General features: G+C 43.8%; 1 protein-coding gene across 1 annotated transcript; it reads right to left on the minus strand.

Annotated features, from left to right (window-relative positions):
- Positions 1–3,265: 3,265 nt before the first annotated feature.
- On the minus strand, positions 3,266–19,486 carry QTRTD1 (queuine tRNA-ribosyltransferase domain containing 1). The gene is made up of 8 exons (XM_014957283.1): positions 19,265–19,486; positions 18,478–18,533; positions 16,201–16,277; positions 13,270–13,479; positions 12,118–12,317; positions 9,353–9,504; positions 7,691–7,808; positions 3,266–6,701 (listed from the first exon to the last, which is right to left on the minus strand). The coding sequence occupies exons 1-8, from the start codon at positions 19,459–19,461 to the stop codon at positions 6,440–6,442; spliced, it is 1,272 nt and encodes a 423-aa protein (XP_014812769.1). The 5' UTR covers positions 19,462–19,486; the 3' UTR covers positions 3,266–6,439.
- Between the last annotated feature and the right edge of the window lie 64 nt (positions 19,487–19,550).

Here is a 19,550-nt window from a genome sequence, read left to right on the forward strand (position 1 = left end):
CAGAGGGGTGACCTTTCTTGTTCTGCTTTCCTGGCATCACTCCTACCACCCTTTCTTGGCTTCCTACCACCTCAAGCACCAGAACGGGAGTCTGTCAGCTCTGATGCCAACCACACCTTTCTCCAACAGGGAGGCTCTTTCACCCAGGCAAGGAATTCTCTTGAGCATCCCTCATGATTCTGGCCACACATGAGTGAATTTCTTCCTGCCAGACACTGGTCTCATCTCTTCTCTGAATGCCTCTGGAAATGTGAGGCAAAGAAAGCCCCTAGAGCCAAAGAAGAAAATGAGCATAATTAAAAATTAATTTCAGCATAATGATTTAAGGATTTCAGTGAGACAAGCACCAGGCTGCTGTATGTTTGGCCACGTGGGGAAGACCTTTCTGGTTCCCTGCCCTGGGGACTCCTGTCAGTTTTAATAAGTTTTACCCTGCATGGCAAATTGAACAGCACAAATAAAGGCTACTTTTCACTGGGCAGAGGCACGCTTTCCATGGGACCTCACGTCTCTTTCTGCAACCCTGTGCCACGGCTGAAGGGTTGTGATGCAGGTGGAGTGCTCAGCTGCGATGCCCCAGCTGAGAGGCAGCAGCACTTCTGCTGCCTGTCTGTGAGGGATGTGCAGAGGGAGATGGAGAGGGATGTGCAGAGGGAGATCATTAATGTTGTAGGGCTCCCCTGAATGTTTGTGACGGCGCTGGCTGTGGGGAGCAAGGCAGCCAGGCATCAGGGGTGAGTCAACCAGTCAATCACCCCTTAGTCTCAGGCCTGAAGGCCACCAGCATCACCCTGTAGCCTTTTGCCTTTGTGAGCAGGAGTACAGCAGCCATTGCTAAACTTCCTGAACAACAACAAAATGCTTCTTCCTCCTCAAGACATGCGCGAAACAAGGGATGGAGAAAGCCACATGCCAGTGTCTTCTGCAGCTCAGTGTTGGCAATGGTACACATGGACATACTGCGCAGCTCCCACTCCTTTCTTTGCTGGCCTTGCCAAATCCTAATCATCCTGTTTGCCTGTGCTCCTTCCTCCCAGATGCTCCATCTCCTGCTCCTTTTCTTGAAGATGCTGCATCTCTTTGAAGGTTTCGGCTGCCTGCCAGTCTCTGTGTTCTCCCCCATCCCAGTTTGTTCAGCTTCGTTCTGAGGAAAGCATCTGGCTTTCCTAAGGATTGGTTTCCTCAGTGTTTTTTAGCACATATTAAATTTAACATTACATTGTAGGTGGTTCCATTCTGGTCTGGGAAGGGCAATATGAAAAGCTCAGGACAGATCTGTAGCCTCAGGTCTGCTGACTTCCTGCAAGATGCTCGCTACATAACTTCAATACCTCCCTTGATCACCCTGTCAAAAGGCAAACCAGCCATTCTTCTTGTGGAAGGAGGGAGGAACAGGCACAAAGCATTGCTACAAAGCCACTTTTGTGTCATGCTTTGCAATACATGTCCAGTACCTTGGAAAGGCAGTCAACTCCAGAGGAGAAGGTATCACACAGCACTGGAATGGGTCCAGGGACTCTGGCCAAGGACCTTGAAACCACTAATTTCTTTAGAGAAAATCTGTGCTGGACCATTACATCTTAGGGTTGTAGTTTTTTAGGTCTTTTTCTTCACCACCTGCAAATCACCTTCTTCACCACCGTCTGCAAATCAACCTGCTCTGCAAGTATGGACGGGTGAGATGCACCTTGTCCTGTAGAGCCACAGGCACGAACCATAGACATTGCCTTTCCCAGCACATTGGCCATCCCCTTGACTGGAAAATGCTTTACACGGTAGCAGGGGGGTAGGAAGACAGGAAGCTGGCTAATGCTGAGCTCTCTAGCAGATCCAGAGGCCTCCAGTTACCATTTCTTTACATATGGCCCTGTCCCTACCCATATAGCTTCTTAAATTTTCAGGCTGAAGTTTGAAATAACCCTGGTTAACACCTTCTCTTCCAAACCTGCTCCCCAAAGAGCTCTGCAAGATGTTGCCCAGGGAAGTTGTGGATGCCCAATCCCTGGAAGTGTTCAAGGCCAGGCTGGATGGAGCTTTGAGCAACCTGTTCTAGTGGGAGGTGTCCCTGCCCATGGCAGGGGGGTTGGAACTAGGTGATCTTTAAGGTCCCTTCCAACTCTAACCATTCTATGATTCTATGTTCAGACAAACAGCTGCTGAAGAGAGCGAGCTTTCTCCTGTTTTTGAACTGATGGGGAGTGAGCAAGGCCAGGGCTGGAGAAGGTCCATAAGAAGCATGACAGAGCATCCCACTGTGTTGCACCTTCACCTGACCAGTCTAATTTAATCATACAGATGACAGATGTAGAAGTAGCCAGGCAATTCATCATCACCTCATGGTGAGGCAGGGAAAGTATGGCCTTTTCCAGCCAATATGCCACCAGGGAGGAGACCGGAGGAGACTGTGCACTCTGACAGACGCCATTCACACTGGCAACATCAACAGGGAAGCAAGAACATTTTGCTGCAGGAAGATGTTAACCGCTTTTGTGCCAGCACCAGCTTTGCCAATCTAGATCTAACTTCTCAAAGGGATTTAACTTCATTCTCTTTTTCTTTAAAAAAGTCCTATAACGCCTACAGAATGTGCTTCAGGATGGTAACACATGCTTGAACATCTTGAGTAGTCTGGAGAAGCGAGTGCTGCATTACCAGAAAAGAGATGAAGTTCCTAGTGAATTATGTAGATCACCTCAGAGTACCACAAACAAGACCATTAAACTGGCCTGCGCCATCATGTTTTGTATATGCCTCCCATATCACAGAGGAAACCTCTCTGAAATTACTGAGAGGAAGGTTTAAACATTTTATTGGGGCTACTTTTTTTAAACAGCCTTTTGCCTGCCAACTCAGGTTATGAATCAAAAATCAACAGGGTTCAGGAAGAAAAAAAAAAAGCTACCCAATGCTTAAAAGCACCTCTGAAACACACCTGGAGCCGATTTTTCTATGCATAAAAACCCCATGATCTGAAAGCCCTCTGGACCTAAGAGATGTAGAAATAAATTGAACACTCTGATGGAATACTTCCAGTCTTAGGCAGCTCCTGCAACCCTGCAGAGCCAAAGAAATGCAGACCTAGAAATTGTCAGGCAAGGCTTAATATGACCTCTCATGAACACCATGTCCTAGAAATTCAGAGGATGGATGGGGTGGGTGAATGTATGGGGGAAGAAATGACATACCGGAAGGAAAGGAGAAAACATTTTTGTGATAAACCAATTTGATTTATTATTTTTTTTTCCTTAACACTTTTTAAAGCATACCTTTGAAACTGCTAAAGAGTTTCCAATATTAAAATAGCTCTGAGAGGAGTAGGTTGCTGAGCAGAATACCGATGAAGAGGTCAGAAAGGTACAAGACTTAACATTTAACACACGGCCCTGCCAGTTATTCTCATCAGAAACAGAAGAGCATGGAAGATTTTTCTTTAGCGAGGGGCAGGTTACACTAAAAGTTGCTGAGGGAAAGATGTTCAAGGGTCTAATGCTTTCGTAACACACCACCTCTTTTGTATTCTGCTCTGCTCTTTAGCATTCTGCCATTTGGGGACGGATGGCAGTCAAGGATGTTTTTGCAGTCTTCTGTGCTAAGTGAAGTTAATTTAGCACAAAATTTTCCACTCCTTAGTCGTTTCAGTTTTCACTTCTCCATGAATACTTTAGTTTGCTTCATGTACTTTTCTTCTCCATATTAGGGCAAGAATTCTGTTTTTGAAAGAAATTAGATCTCCGCTTGGAAATAAAATAAAATACTTTCTAAGTTAGCATGAAAAACGTTGCTTAAAATTTAAAATGTGAACTAGAAGGACTGACAGAAAGATTGGAAACTTGTGTTTTTTCAGGGTTAATGCAGTTCATGACTGTGTTTATTAGATAATGAGCATATGTACCTGATCACATTTTGCCCAATAGGAAATTGTTCACTTTGTGCAGCTCTGGTGTACCCATGCACACACACAGACTAAGCAGAGAAAGGTAACAGGAAAACCTGGTCGGTGTGACTGTAGAATGAACAGGGGCCACAGCAGTATGGAAAGGACTAGAAGGCCAGAAGGAAGAGCAGGAGGGATACTGGGAATGGCACATTACTGGCATTTCACTTAGCAGGTCACTAGGATCCCAGTACAGCTACGTGCAACTTTTCAGAACACCCAGGTTGGGAGGCAAAGAATAAATCCTAATAATTTATTAGGATAACAGAGGCGGGGCAGGAAGAGGAGACTGTTCACAGCTAGATCCCAAAGGGCACAAAATGGCACTTCCAAAACTAGCAATAGGGCTACTAAACTAATAAGCATGCTGGCAACTTGAGGAGGACACAATGGCTAGCATTCCTTATCCTCCACGTCTTCACAGAGCACCCCTGACAGAACTCCAGACACAAACAGGTTGGTGACTGAATGCTGGCCTGACTCAAGTATTTTGGTGAGTCTATGTGGGTGTGAAAAGTGTTAAGTAAATGAGAAGTTTCAAAATTGTCACTGTCCCCACCCATAAGGTTTTGCACTGACACAACATTGTAGAAAAAGACACTGCAAAAAACAAGCATTGCAAGGTCCCAACACTACCATCATATCCTGCATGCCTCTTGAAAGAAGCACAAAACAGTTTTGTTTCATTAGTATTCCCTCTCCTTTTAAGATAGGCGGATCCTAAAAATTTCAGATCTTCTACCTCACGCTGTATTATGCAGGACACCAACCCCACGTTGCTCAGTGCTGCATCAACATTAACAATCATAACATACTTCTTGGAGCGAGGACATTAGTCCTGTATTTTATGTAGTTTCTGTGGCTAAACTATTCCACATAATCTCTGTTTAAAGACAACAGCAAAGCAGTCTTTGCACCATTTCCTTAGGATCCTGTGGAACACAAATGCAGTTTCTGGAACACAATGGATAAGGCTGGAATGGTAGAAAGGACTCTGACTCCATCATTGCGTATCTGTCCAAGGAAACGGGGACACACAGGCAATGCTGACAGGGAAGGTAAAGACTCCTTATAGTCTATGGTAAAGCTATTCTGATTAAAGAAAAGGTGAAGAAAAGCAAACTGCAGATTAAGCCTTAATTGCTTTAAGGCAAGCAACTTCAACTGTAGTATTCTTTTAAGCTTAATTCAGGTAGTAGAGTTCTTATGGGGAGAGGGATGGGCGTGAGCTTTAACACTTCCAGGTCAATTATGGCTTCTTTTGAAACAAATTATTTGAACCCCTGCTCCATGACGGGATGCTACTTCTAGATGAGTCACTTTCCTCCATCAGGCTGCTAGGTCAATGAGACATCTTCTTGAGCACTGCACTCAAGCTCTCTGGTACATCACCTTTGTCACATGTTGAGGAGCCAATGTAATGAATAGTAAAAATTTTTTATTGTTACTTTGTAACATAAAATGAATAAATCCAGTATTCCAAAGTAAGGGGCATAAAAAAAAAAAAAAACAGAGTAAGAGGAATGTGACATAATTAAGTCATATTTTAAAACAAGGAGCCATAAAAATATTTTCTAAACACCTACTCCTGCAATACATCTCTTCCAGAGCTCCATCTCACACTGACATTTGTGTAGCCTGCTATTTGGCCAGTGCTAGGACAGTTGGAAAGAACCATAGAACCATACATTCATTATCAACCACATGCTAGTGCAGGACTGAAATCAGTCCATACAGTTGAAAGAGTACAGAGTCAAAAAAACCCTCTTTAGCAGGACATGGATTAAACACTTTCTCTTCTTTCTGGCTGCAATGTCACAGAGTAGGACTCCTGAGGCAAATGTTTTCAAGGCCAGGTAAAGGTTGAGGGCCTCCTCCTGGCCCAGAGGACATTCTGCATGGCAGGCAGCCCAAGGCAGGAGTAGTCCCTTGTGCCACTGAACACAGCAGCACTCCCAGTCAGTTCTTGTCAGGGACACAAATGCTGGCAGTGGCCATAAGAAACAGTGTATTAGACTGAGGCAGGATCTCTCATCAAGGAGCTGCACAATGGGACAACTATACCACTGGGATTTTCTAGAAAAATAATTACCTATAATATGTGTTGGGTATGGACTGAGAGTCCCAAACAGCTGCTGAGCCTCCTACCAGCAGCTGGGTTAATTTAAAATATATGCCCTGCATTGTCGTCAATCCCAAATTCAGTAATTATGTCCTTCCACATGGAAAACCAAGTGAGTAACTGAACACAAAGCCATCCCTACTGAGATTGTGAGCTGTTCAGGCTCCTCCATACCCTGAGAATGTACCAAGCCAATTACCTGAAAAGGACATTTGAATAAGGTCTTCCTTCCCCACCAGGAAGTGAGATCTTCTTCAAATATCCCCTTCAATTCCCTCCAGGAAGGCAGACATTTTACTACTGACCGGGCTGGGTGACACTGTTGGCAGTCCACCTTACATAGTCCGACTGGATGAGGATGTAGCCTGCAACCTTCTCTGAACTCACTGGCCTGGCTTCGCATTTGCTGGGCCTTGAAGCGCCTGCCTGAAGACAAGATTTTTCAGCTGATCCAGTTTATTGTCTCTTAAGGCATCCCGTACAGCACTGAAGAAACCAAAGTAGTGCTGGAAGTTGTGCATCATGAGCAGGACACCAGCCAACAGCTCGTTGGTCACGAGGAGGTGATGGACGTAGGCACGAGTATGCCTCTGACAACAGTAACAGGTGCATCCTTCCAGCAAAGGACCAAAATCATCTTGGTACCTAAGGAGGAAGTAAAGTTGGATAACATCAATGATAAGAAGACACAATCAAGCAATAACAAGTTTCCAGTTACTACACCCTATTGCAAGGACCTGATCCTTGAAGTCCTGAGGGCCTGAATCCAACTGCTATAAGATATGTTGACATCTATGACCAGCACCACTGGCATGAAGGACTTCAAATATCACACAAGAACTCACTACAGAGCCAAAAGGCCATGTATCTAGGTCAAATGAGAACTTTGACTGCATCCACAGCTAACCACAGAGAGGCCTTATCTCTGTCTTCCCTGACAGAAAAGCTGCAGCACAAGATACACCTTGCTAGCAATCACAGTCTATGAGAAGGAAGCTATCAGAAACAAGGCTTTACTGATTCCACTATTCATAGACCAGTATTTCCCCTCTAGTGTGAGATGCACCATTCTCACAAAGTGGAGAGATGCTGGAGCAGAGCAACACAGTTGTCTACTCAGCCTAGTGGTGGCTGTAGAAAAGAGGAAGGACGGACAGGCGGTACACTGGCCAAAGACCTTGTGAAGTATTCAGAAATTGCAGAATTGCTCTGCACCTGCCCAAACTGAGTCAGAAAGTGGAAGATCTCCATAGTTTAAATAAAATCCATCATCTCAAGAAGACCAAAGTTAGATGTGGAAGACCAAAACAATCGGTCACTTGACAACCTTTGTCAAGCTACTGTCTTTCAGCTGGAACATAGTTATGACTACAGTAGGCCTGCTGGACAAACGGTCAGAAAATCCCTGGCTTTAGGTCAGGCAAAAGATGGTGCTTTCAGCCATATACTGTTGCCTGATAAGCTAGAACACTTGTCCAACACTCTCCATTCAATGTCTAGAAGTACTTTTTCAACACCTTCATGTTTTATGAAGTCTCTCATCCAGCTACTGACAACATGCAATCAAGTACAGAGGACAAAAGCATCATATTTACTGATACAGCTGCAGGTAAGCTCCTTACAAACACACGTACCTTTTGTCCTTCAGGAATATCTCAAATGCTGTCATTTCTGGGTCAGTTTTGGAAATTTCATCCTGGTCTTCTTCAGCACCATTCTCCTCCAGGTCCTGGGCACCATTTTGTTTTGAAACTGTTTTAAATAAAAAAAAGGCAACAGCCTTTTATGAACAGACAGCAAGGGCAGAGGAAGGGCAGCAACCTTACAGGAAGTATTTGTGCTGCCCTCTTGCCAGATGAAAACTCCTGCCCCAAGTTCCTATAGCAAGTAACTATTTTTCTTTAATTGTCATAGGTTAGTTAACACAAACACAATTCTAGATGATTAAAACAGCAAGAGACAAGTGAAAACTAATCTACTAAACCTAATGAGGAGTTAGAGCTGAAACAACAGTAGAACTTTTTGCTGCTCTACTGAGCTGAATTCTTAATAATACGTCAAAAATATTTACAGTCTGAACTGCATGCTGAATAGAATGCAGTCACCTGAACAAATTGATTTTATTGAGATTTTGTTAGAGTAGACAGGCAACTCATCTGCATTCAATCACTCTACTTTCCATGCTGTCATCAGGCTCAGAGATTTAGATTTTTTATTTCTTTTTAAACAAATGGAATAAAAAGAGGCTGGCAGCACTGATGCGGAAGATGTAGATTCCACATCTGCCTTCTCAGCAGTCTATCTGAAAAATAAAAAATGACCCTATAATTTTGTAGGTTTGCATTTTTAGGCTCGTTCTTAAGTAGGATGTGTGTCTGGAAACATCAATATTACTGTTTGCCCAGTCCATGTCTACTGTGTGTTAAACAGAGACAGAACAAAGAGATTTAAGAATAAGGTGAGACAAGGTAAAGAACAACAAACAAAGAGAAGGGTTTAAAAAGCAAACAAACAAAACCAACAGCAAGCACAAAGAAACAAGATGTTCTGTTCTATTCAGCTGGTTTTAAATATCCAGGCAAGAAAAGCCGCTAGGTTCTACCCAGGAAGAAAAATGTAAAATGTTTTTCTGTATTAAAAACTAATAGGCCAAAGCTGCTTGAAACACATTTGATAGATGCTTTAACGGGTGATACACATGCTCCCATCTCACAGCTAATAAGGTAATGAGTTATGAACATGTCCATTTTGCCATTTTGTTCTGATATGAACTAATGAATGCATGGACAGAGAGGAAAGCTGCCCAAAGAAATGGGATCCCTAACTTTTGTCAGCTAGAAAGGAGAAGAAACTTCAAAAATCTCTTAAAACAAAAATATCCTATTATTCAATTAATTTGAGATATCAAGTATCTTAGGTCTCCACTTATTTAAGTCCAGCTTTACTGCTAATGGTAAACAGAAAATGTGCCAATGGCATAGAACAAAAAAAACAAAACCAAGAAACAAAACCCCACTTTGTTTGTTTGTAAGTGTTTAAGAAAGATTTGAGCATATTTTGTCTAATCAGACATTCAGATCCCAGGCTGAGGCCTCAAGTTGCCTTCAACAGGTTTCACAACAAAATACCCCACCTTCAAGAGCTCTACTTGGCAGTGGAATTCCAGTTTTCCCAGTGGTTACTGCACTTACTTCAGGAACAAAAACCTCAGATGTAGACTCCTCCAAAGCATGAATTATGCTTGCCGCAGTACTAGTTGATACAGTAAGAATTATAATGACCACCAAGAAGCCTACCTGCTGCTTCAGGATCTTGATGGCAGTCATAACTGAAAACCAAGGCACAGCCTCTCTCTGTCACTTGGAAGGGAAAGAAGCTCTCAAAAATGTCCACTCCTCTTTCAATGCACTCGAGCACCTCATCTGGTTTGCCTACACCATGGATAATTCTGTAAGAGACCACAAGACGACATATCTAGAACATTCTGAGTAGAAGGAAGCAGGTACCTGAAGGAAAAGGCACATATGCAGCATGTGTAGCTTATCCCTGCAACTGCTAACCGGAAGGCAAGTGAGTACAACAGTCATCACTCAGAATCCTGTATGCTTCCATCTCCCCACCTCCAACCCATCCAGTACGTGGCAGGCTTCTCTTTATCTGCCATTTGAAAGACAGCAATAATACCTCCTTTATCAAGGAAAAAAAATCTCATTCTGCCCGTTACATTTGAAGTGATTTAGTTTCTTTCGCAGACACATAAATACACGTACATTCAAAATTCACCTAACATCTATGCCTTAGAACAGATATTTTCCTTAGTCATATTTATGCCCCAGGGAACTACCAGTTTCCAGACAGATGGGCCCTTTTGCTTTGTAACTGTTTATGAGACAGTCTAAAAAGCCTTGATCAAGAGCAGCAGAGACAGCAGTGGATGGCTAGTCAAAGATACAAGTCCTTCAGGTGACAGACACATCATATAGCACTTGGAGAACTGCCTGGAAGAGAATACGCTAATGAGAAGTGTCATTGGAAAGCGAAAAGATCCTTGCTTTATTCTTCCCTCCTCTCTACACTCTACCTGCTCAAATGAATTACCCAAAAACCTGGGCTGTAACATCTCCTGGGACATGGCATTAAGAGCCAGGAAGAGCCCAGCTGGATTGCCATCAATGGTAATAGAGATCCTGCTGTTAGCCAAATTTATCTGGCAGCTTCCCTGAGGGTGGGTGAAGCAGAAGAGAACAGAGAAGTGCCTGCTCTCCTGCAGGTGCATGGCTGGGCTGACAGCAGCTAATGTAGGGCAATGATCTAACCAGATAATTAGGAAAATACACAGAGGCTGATAAATGAAGTCACAAGGTACCATTTTTAGTCACTTTTCTAAGTACTCCAATTAAATTGATGAGCACAGAATAAGGATGGGAGAAGTTTACAGCATGAGTGTCTTATGTTTCAGGCTCTCATGGCAGGGAGAAAATTATACTCAATCGTTAAAACAGTAGCTCTGCGTATATGATCAAAACCCTTGCTAAAACTTATCTTTGCACAGGTAAGGACAAACACTTGTTCTTGCAAGGGTTCTGATACAATTGAAAAGGAAAACAAATTTTACCAAGGGACTTCAGCCTCTTTCAGTACATTAAAGTACATTTGTAAGATTGTTTCACCGTACACAAAAAGCAGTCGCTTCTTGGGTGAAGCACAGCAACTGCCTTCTAGAGAATTGCATATTGGGGTAGAAAACAGTTGCAAAACAACTTTTCCAGCCAGAACAGCAAGGGTGATTCAGGAAAGCAGGACTGTCTGAAATTCACTTGAGGTACTTACAAGACCCCCTAGGGCTAACCAGCTTTCTTCCTACAAAGAGGTCAGAAACACCTGTCTTAACCAGACAAGCAAAGTATTTGATAGATGAGGCAGATACAGCAGTGGCCACTAAGGTTAGCTGAGCAGATTGGACTCTAATGCTCCCAGGGGATCTTTTTAAGTAGCTCAACTAGACAGGATGGCAACAACCCAGCAAGCCTTCTAATTGTAAAGAAAATTCAAACCCCAGGCACCGCTAAGCATGAACAAGCTGTAGCACCAGGCACATGCTTTCACATTTGATTTCTTTTTGAACACCATCAGGTCAGAGCAATGCTCAGCTAGCAGAGGGCAGCACAACTACCCAAGGACAGCCACCCAAAAGAGTGGCCTGAGCCACTCTCTTCAGGAAATGTTGAAAAAAGCACCCATACTACTTCTGTTGCAGCTGCTCTTGCAAAAGCAGCCCATGCAAAAGCCAACAAGCTCAACCCAATGCTAATAAAGCCTCTAGCAAATGTTAGCACCCATTTTCTGGAAGTCTTTACTTATTCTTAGTCATTTATGAGGCAAGAATGCTGCCACTCCTGTCCATGGATCAGATGGGCATAACCAACACCTCAGAAAATACATCAGTTCCCACACTGTGACAATCCAAGCAGAGCATACAATTGTTTTGGGCCAGGCTGTACCACCCCTGGTAGTTCACAGGCTCAGTGCCTCAGGTACTAGGTCAGAACTGGCTGCCATAAGATTGTGTAAACACTGTCTGGTTCTGTCAGCAGCCTCCTCAGCTCTCCTCCAGTTCAGAACAGAGAGAACTGGTAATATGACAGTTTTTCTGAGAAGAAATCCCTGTAAAATAGGTTGATGATAATATTCTTGTTCCAGCTGAACTTCAAGTAAACCGTGGCCTCAAAGGCCAAATGCAAGCTACCTATAGCTTGCATATCCTACCTGTAATTCTTCCCCAAAAAGGTAAAGACAACTTGAATTAAAATCTTGATTATTCTCCAAACATGAAGAATACTCAAACCCACAGTGTGAGCACAGTTTGGTGCAAGTTGCAGCTAAAAATTGAAGTAAGTGTTGAAGATTGCAGCCCGACAGTGGCAGAATTTATGCAGCCTGGCATACCCATGGAGCTGTGCAAACCAGTGATTATTTCCTACAGTGACACTGCACAGCAGCCTGTAGACGCTCTTCGTAACAGGACAGATGGACTTCTTGGGAAGTTGCCCACACAACTTACCTTGGTTTATCCTCTGGCAGCTCTGCTGTGACAGAAGCTATCAGTTTCAACTTGGTCTCCTTGGCCATGGCACATCCCTGGAAGCCATCTAGCAGAAAGCCACCCACAGGTCGCTTGGCAGTCTCCCTGGCTGATCTGAGCCTCTCTTCCAAGATATCTCCACCTTCAATTGCCCCAAACATTACACTTCCTTGTAATTCCTGGCCCAGGAGAAAGCTACAAATGTTAGAGAATGCTCTGCCAAAGACACGCAAGACATCTCACAGCCCAGACTCCAGATACCTGCTCCTTAAGCCCCACATTCCCAGGAACTTGCCAGAGCCACAGTGTTTCACCTCATGTAAGACTATTCCCCACACAACACTGTGAAGTCCAAGTGTAAGGTAGAAACAGGACTGGGAGAGACAAGATTCTGCTCCCTACCTTGACACTAACTCACTGAGAATTTTGGTGCCATTCTTCCCACCTCCCTATAGAAAGCCATAACCACAGATCATCTTTGTACATCTTTTTATAGATGTCACCTCAGCACTTCATGTGTCAGTTCAGAATACAAAGCAGGTGCCACTATCCCGGCTGTCAGACACCAGATCTCACAATGAATTGCCTTTGAGGAGATACCAATATCAGTTCTTGTCACCCATTTTTCCTTTGCAGTACAGATTCAGACAATATGCCGACTTTCACCACAAGGGAAGGAAATTTCAAACTTGCTGGAAGAAATCAAGAATAACACTGGCAAATTCTAGCAAGTTCTCCCTCACTTGGAACTGAGGGGACTTCAGAGCAAAATAATGGGTTGTCTCAATCTGCGTGAGAAGATCCTACTTTGCTCACATAGACAGCATGAAGGTAAATGAAAAAAAATGCACTCCAGTTCAAAAACAGAAAACAAAAACCCAAATCAACAAGCCCAACTAGTAGAGATCGGTACCCTGGAGCTGAGAGGTAAGTTATTAAAAGAAGAGTGGCAGAAGGAAAACCCATGGTTCTGCTGGTTACACCTCACCCAGGACTGTGCAATCTGGGCTTTCTCTGACAGACACGTGTGGCACAATTTCCTACTGAATGACATCCTGAGACTGGCCCAGGACGCAGCACAGACCAGAAGGCAGCCGCAGTGCTACAGCCCCAATATTTTGAGGACCTTACCGGTGATTTCTCCAGCAGCTGAAGACATACATCCAGGAAGGAAAGCGACCTATCCACAGACTTCTTGGCCCTTTTTCTACCAACTTCCCCAGAAATCGTGTCTCCATCAGAGATGCACTGGAACCAGTCTGGCTGGATGGCTCGCTGTATGTCCATGAACTTGGAAGCTGTCATTTCCATGCGTCCCGAGTTCCCCCATAGGGATACTGTCTGTCAAGGAAGAACAGGGATGAAGGTGAGTTGCAAAGGTTAACAGACCTTAAATGTGAAAGGAGAGAAGGGATGGGTCTGGTGAAACACCAGATGCTAGAATGATACTTTATAGATAAGCTTTCTAGGAGCCTGGCTCAGATAATCATCTGCCCTTGACACAATGAGTGAAAAGAGATAAATAACTAAATTGGTATTTCTGGGATAATCTTTGGTGAAATCACCACACACACTCAACACAGTGACTCCTCAACATGTTTCAAAGTCTCTGAGATAAAGCAGCTGGCCTGTCAACACACAAATTAGTGATAGAATTGGGGAAAAAAATGAAGAGAAGAAAATATTTAATTCCCATCAAAGTTATGTTGTCATCTCCTGGAAAGCAGCAAAGGCTGCAAGTGGAAATACAGCTCGTTAATTTTCTGTACACCATACAAAACCAAGAAACTACTTCCTCTTCTGAGAAGTGAATTCATACCATCCCAGTAAATGTATGTGTATATACAAATCACACGGACACAAGGGAAGAAGACAGAGGTCGTTAGGAAACCCAATGTTATTTCAGGTCCCACGTCAAGTCACTTAAGAAGGGGCTGGAATGCCAAGGGCAGAAGAAATTCACAGCTTTCAAACCGAGCAACATAAGAAACGGCAGGTACTCATTAGGATTGTACCACAAGTCTCCTCAATCTGTTCACATGCTTTCCATTCTGTGTGCACACATGGGCACCCATCCTCCATCATTACTCTGTGCCACCCTCATAAAACATTCTAAAGCAAGGCAAAAGCACTTGCACTGAGAGGTTATGTCACCTGAACGCTTCCGGGCTCGCCAATGCTACTATACAAGTCACTAAACATTCAGATTCACAAAAGTTACTGCAGCCACTGCAACTAGGCATGCTACCACGTTTCATCTTATTCTGTGAAATCTGTAATTAACCTGTGAGTGCAGCTTGGCAGTTGGTTTTGTTGTATTATTGTTAGACTTGTGACATCACCGCTCCAAAATTTTAAAGGTATATTCAAGTAGGTTAAGTATTGGGCTCAAGCCCTTTAGAAGCTAGTTCTTTTCATCTGCAACGCCATTAGTGCTTTTTTAAATTGAGGAATGGTTTTCAGCTATCACAAATAGCTTATAACTTGAAGAGTTACGAGGACTTTGTGGGGCTTGAGGGTTTAAAGGTGTTCTCCTAGCCTATGCCAGCCAGCCAGATTAAGGAGTGCAGTTCTCACGCATAATAATTTACAAATTGAATTTGATCTGCTGATGCAAAAATATGAGCAGAACAATTATTATTTTTGTCTGGTCTCTACAAAAAACCAAAATATATCACATCTGTTGTCCGTCAATCCGTTCATCCATCTCTCCTGATCAGTTTTGGCCTCATCAGCCAATTTCACTAAATTGGAGTAACAAAGAAACAGACAGAGTCACCAAAGTAATAACGTTTTTGTAAATTTCCCATTAAAAAAACAAAAGTAACGCCAAAGGAGGAAGATCCCAAATTAGTACTTGCAGAATAATTGGTACACAGCAGCTGTGCATTGCTCTGCAGCAGCATTTTGGCCAGTTAGTACCTGTTGCCTCTTATGTGAAAATACTAAGGAACAGCTGGTGAAGGCAGGCAGATGAAAGTCAGAACTGTTTGAGTCAATGGGCACAGAGTATAGTCAAGTCTAGTTACCTTCATTCTGTTCTCCAGATAAAAAAAAAAAAAAAGCTCCTTTAAAGAACTGAGTGCTACCCCATGATTATTTAAATCCAGCCTGTGCCAGGCATTCTGTCCCACTGCTATCAAAAAGCTTTCATAGATATTTGTCAGCACAGATCCAGCTGCAGAAGGCCTTGCAACAAGGTGACAAAAATCTTCCCCAGCTTCAAAAAAGGAAAAAAAAAAAGCCAAACAAAACCTGACACATCCAGGCTTAGATCACTGCTATCACCTCATAGCTGCACAACGGCGAGACAAGCTTCACAGAAATCCTTCCCTGCAGAGAGACAGGACTCAACCTGGTTCCCAGCAGCAAAGAATAGACACTCCAAAAAAACATCCTGACAGTAGTTATCCTCTGTTTGTTATTCAGTGAGCTTTCACCAAATGTGACCGTGCCCAAACAGGCCTTGGGACTGACCATATCTGAGCAGGTGCCAGGAGTGCAGGTCAAAGCTGTGGCAGGCAGCAGGTAGTGTGTGGACTGCGCAGGGAGCATGTGTGCTTGTGGGATGGAATGGGCAAACATCCACAAGACCACGCGCTCCTGGATCACTGAACCACATTCCTGCAGAAATACTAAGCTCCTTCCCTTTGTGGGCCTGTAGCAGACTGTAAATACAGATGAAGAGGTTCAGGTTTATTGCTTAACAGAGGCGTCACCGTAAGTCTATACAGCATCTAAGCTAACACACATATTTTCTTTTACTACCATATTAATCACAACAGCATAGGAGTCCAGGTTCTCCTTCCTATCTGAATTGCCACTTAACTGTTCAGGAACTGTTCAAGGAACACAGTGCCAAGTAAGAAAATGTCCAGCTTTATTTAATTGGAGGTATGAGCATGTACGTTACATTCCTCTTTGTGCAAAGATTTATTTTTCTCCAAAGCGTAAAAAACATCTTGTGGCTGTCTAAGCACACCCACACGGGCAAGAGAAAGACTGGCAGCTTTCTTCCTGGAGCTTTAGGTGGATTCTTTCAAGTCTTTAGAGATACTATACCTTGTTCGTGTTGTAGCCAGATGGACAGGGAGAAACAGGGTCATGAAGGGAGCAGTACAGCACCACATCGGGCATACCTGAAAACAAAGCAACAGACAGAGTAGAGTTTCAGGAACCAAAACAAAGTTCCTACAAAGATGCGGGTTTGTCCATTTGCAAAACAGTATTATCCCCTACACAAGTAAATCCATTCTAACAAAGAAAATATTGTTCATTTGATCTCTCAGCACCAAAGGCAGCACGCTTTACCCCCAGCTTTACTGGCTGCAGGGAGGAGAGTGCAGCATCAGGATAAACCATCAAATAATACCCTTTGGTTCAGCAACCTACACAGCACCTTCAAGATTTATTTATGTTTCTTCTTGATTAATACTCCTGCTACTAAAATTTGCCAGACACAACAGCTGACTCACCTGACCACTCAACTGATACACTGGAGACAACTGACACAATCTAAACTGAGCAACAGCCTCAAGCCTAGAAATTTTAAGGAAGGCCAACACACAGTGAGAGAACATCAGCTACAGAAATGAGAAATTTATCATCCCTGCCAGACTGGAGGTTTCACATTTCATACAGAAAGCTAGACAGTATGTCTCAATGACATACATTTTTTCCCTTCACAGATAGTCACCAAAATTGGTAAAGCCTCCAAAAGGTTTCAGACAAAAGATTTTCAATTTTTCTTGAAGGAATAAGCTGTCCCACGGCAGCTGAAGTTTACTGAAAGTTGGGTGCAAACTTCCTTTGGAAATCAAAGCCATAAATTTGCTTATGTAATGAAATGCATGTCCAAAATTCTGATATATATTTTTTTAAAAAGCTTGGTATCTGTATATAGGACAGAAAAGCTTATTTTTTAAAATTATAATAATTTACACATACATTATGAATGTATAAAATATGTAACTGACACATACAAAATATTCATAAAAATACCTCAGCTTTGATACAAGCATTAGCAACTCGAGTCTTTTGCTTGAAAAGCCCGTTAGGTTCCATATACAAAGAACTATCTAAGGACATCCCACCACTTTGACAGGATTTACCCTATACCCAGTACTGCCTGAGATACACAAACAAAGCATCCCAGAGAAGCTCACTGACTTGGCTGATTGTCCTTCAATTCCCTGAGCTACCTCCCCAGATATAAATACAGGCTGTGATAGAGATATTCACACAAGAGTCTAACACTGCATTCACTATGCTCTCAGGTTCCTTCACCACAGAAGCCCAGCAGTGATCTTGGCTGCATAATGCACACGGTTAGGCCTTTACTGATCTGTTACGACAACCAGAGGAAAAACCCAGGAGTAACAAACACAGGAAATGCTACTTTACTCGTTCTGATCACCAAGGTGTTACGTTTCATAAACATTTTGTTCGTGAACTGCTCCACAAATGGAGTACAGGGACTGATGAAGATCACAAAGGCTTGGTGCAGCAGCTGACAGCTACGGTAACTTTGACTGTTTGGCATTCGACTATTCATAATTAAAATTGAGTATATTCCTAAAACTGACTCTTTAACGTGGGAAAATTGAACAAGAATACAGGGAGCAAGTACAGTTCAACTGCTAAACTGAAAGGAATGAAGAACAGGATAAAAACAAGCTCCTTCACCTGTTTCTATAGTTCCTCAAAGCTCCTGCAAATCAAACATGGGTTCCTCCCCTAACATCCTCTCAGAACAACAGCTCAGAGGCAGAATTGTCCACCAGCTGAGACTGACTTGATATAGGGTGCTTTGCCTGTTTATCCGTCACACAGGATAAAGACTTCTGGTTGAAAATCTTCAGATGAAACCAACTGCTTTATGAAAATCAAAAAAGCTAGCTTGAGCAGAAAGATACTCTCAGGAAATGTATTTGGACAGCTGTATGGGGGAGGCCATTTTTGGACAATTTCTGCTTCTCATCAAAGAGAGTCAGAAATTCCACTTGGCAAGATGCATTTGCAGCAGTGACTGGGGGCTCAGTTCTAGTCTCAACTTTCAGGCTAAGCACATCCCAGTCAATGCCAAAGCCCCCAAAGAGAAGGCTGAGTGCAGAAAAAGAGAAAAAAAGCAAAACTACATATTTTTGTAGCGTTTAAAGGATTTTTGGCCATACTATTGACAAGATACTATTCTGAGTCTTAATGCCATTTGAAGGAGAAAATGTCTAAATGTGGACTCCCTATTTCTACATCTTTCTGCCTACTGTACTGCCTAAAAATGTACCAGTGGTATCTACCTGTGTTGTCCCTCCAGATGCACAAGCAAACACACACACTTACCTATAAATTTTGCAGCTCCTTCTTTATATTCTTCCAGGACCTCATGAAGTTCTGCCCTGCATCCCGACACAGAAACACTTTTGTTAACAAAGCAAACAACTATCAAGGAAGATCAGTGTTTTCATAACTAAGGCTCCTGTTTCCATACCTATGTGTTGTCTGAACTTGGATTGGTTTAGGCACTGCTAGATGCCATCTAGCTATCGGGCAGCAAAACAGGGAGAGACAGAACCAAACGCCAGAGACACAGAGCTTAAGAATCACAGCTTACCAATGGAGGCACTCACAATTCTGTGGCAAAAAGGCAGAGCTTTTACCTGCCCTGACCAGTGACCACCGACATGCTGGAGAGCATGAAGTCACACTGTGACTTTCTAGGTTGCATTATTAATGTGCATCACTCAACAACTACAAAAGCTAGGGAGAGAAGAGCTTCGAGCAAACTTTATAACGTTAGTTTTTCCTTTCAGGTGCCACTTACCTAACTAGCTTTGAGAGCTGGCTGCTTCTAAAGCTGGCTATTTTGCTGGGAAGATGCCTGTGAAGCAGCTAAGAAGGGTTTGGCCAAAAGATGCTCAAAAATTAGCCCCCTAGGTCCCTTATCTCCACCTGCTTCCTGCCAAGCCATTGCGCCTCCTTTCGACGGGGAAGCAACGAAGGGACAACCGACTTGGACGTTTTGCCTCTCACCCGGGGGAAGCGAGAAGCCCCCCCGCCCCCAGTAGCGTCGCGGGGCCTCGCTGCGCCCCGCAGACACCACCCCCCTACCCTCAGCCGCGGTACTCACAGGGCGGGCAGGGTGAGCTGGGCCACGGCGGGGACGCCGCGGACGGCCTGCAGGGTGTCGCGGGTGAGGTGCGGGGCTGAGCCGGTCCGCGTGTAGAGCAGGCAGCCCGGCAGCGCCAGGGCGGCGGCCCCGCTCCTGCCCAGCCCCGCCAGCGTCCCCAGCCGCCCGCCGCCGGCCCCGCACAGCTTCAGCTTCATCCTCGCGGCCAACGGCACGGGCGCGCGCCTCGCCGCTGCCCCGACCCGCCCCAATCAACTCCTGACGCGTCATCAGCGCGCGCCGCCGG

The sequence above is a fragment of the Calidris pugnax genome, unplaced genomic scaffold (assembly GCF_001431845.1).
Source record: "Calidris pugnax isolate Ruff unplaced genomic scaffold, ASM143184v1 scaffold225, whole genome shotgun sequence".
Taxonomy (NCBI): Eukaryota; Metazoa; Chordata; class Aves; order Charadriiformes; family Scolopacidae; genus Calidris; species Calidris pugnax.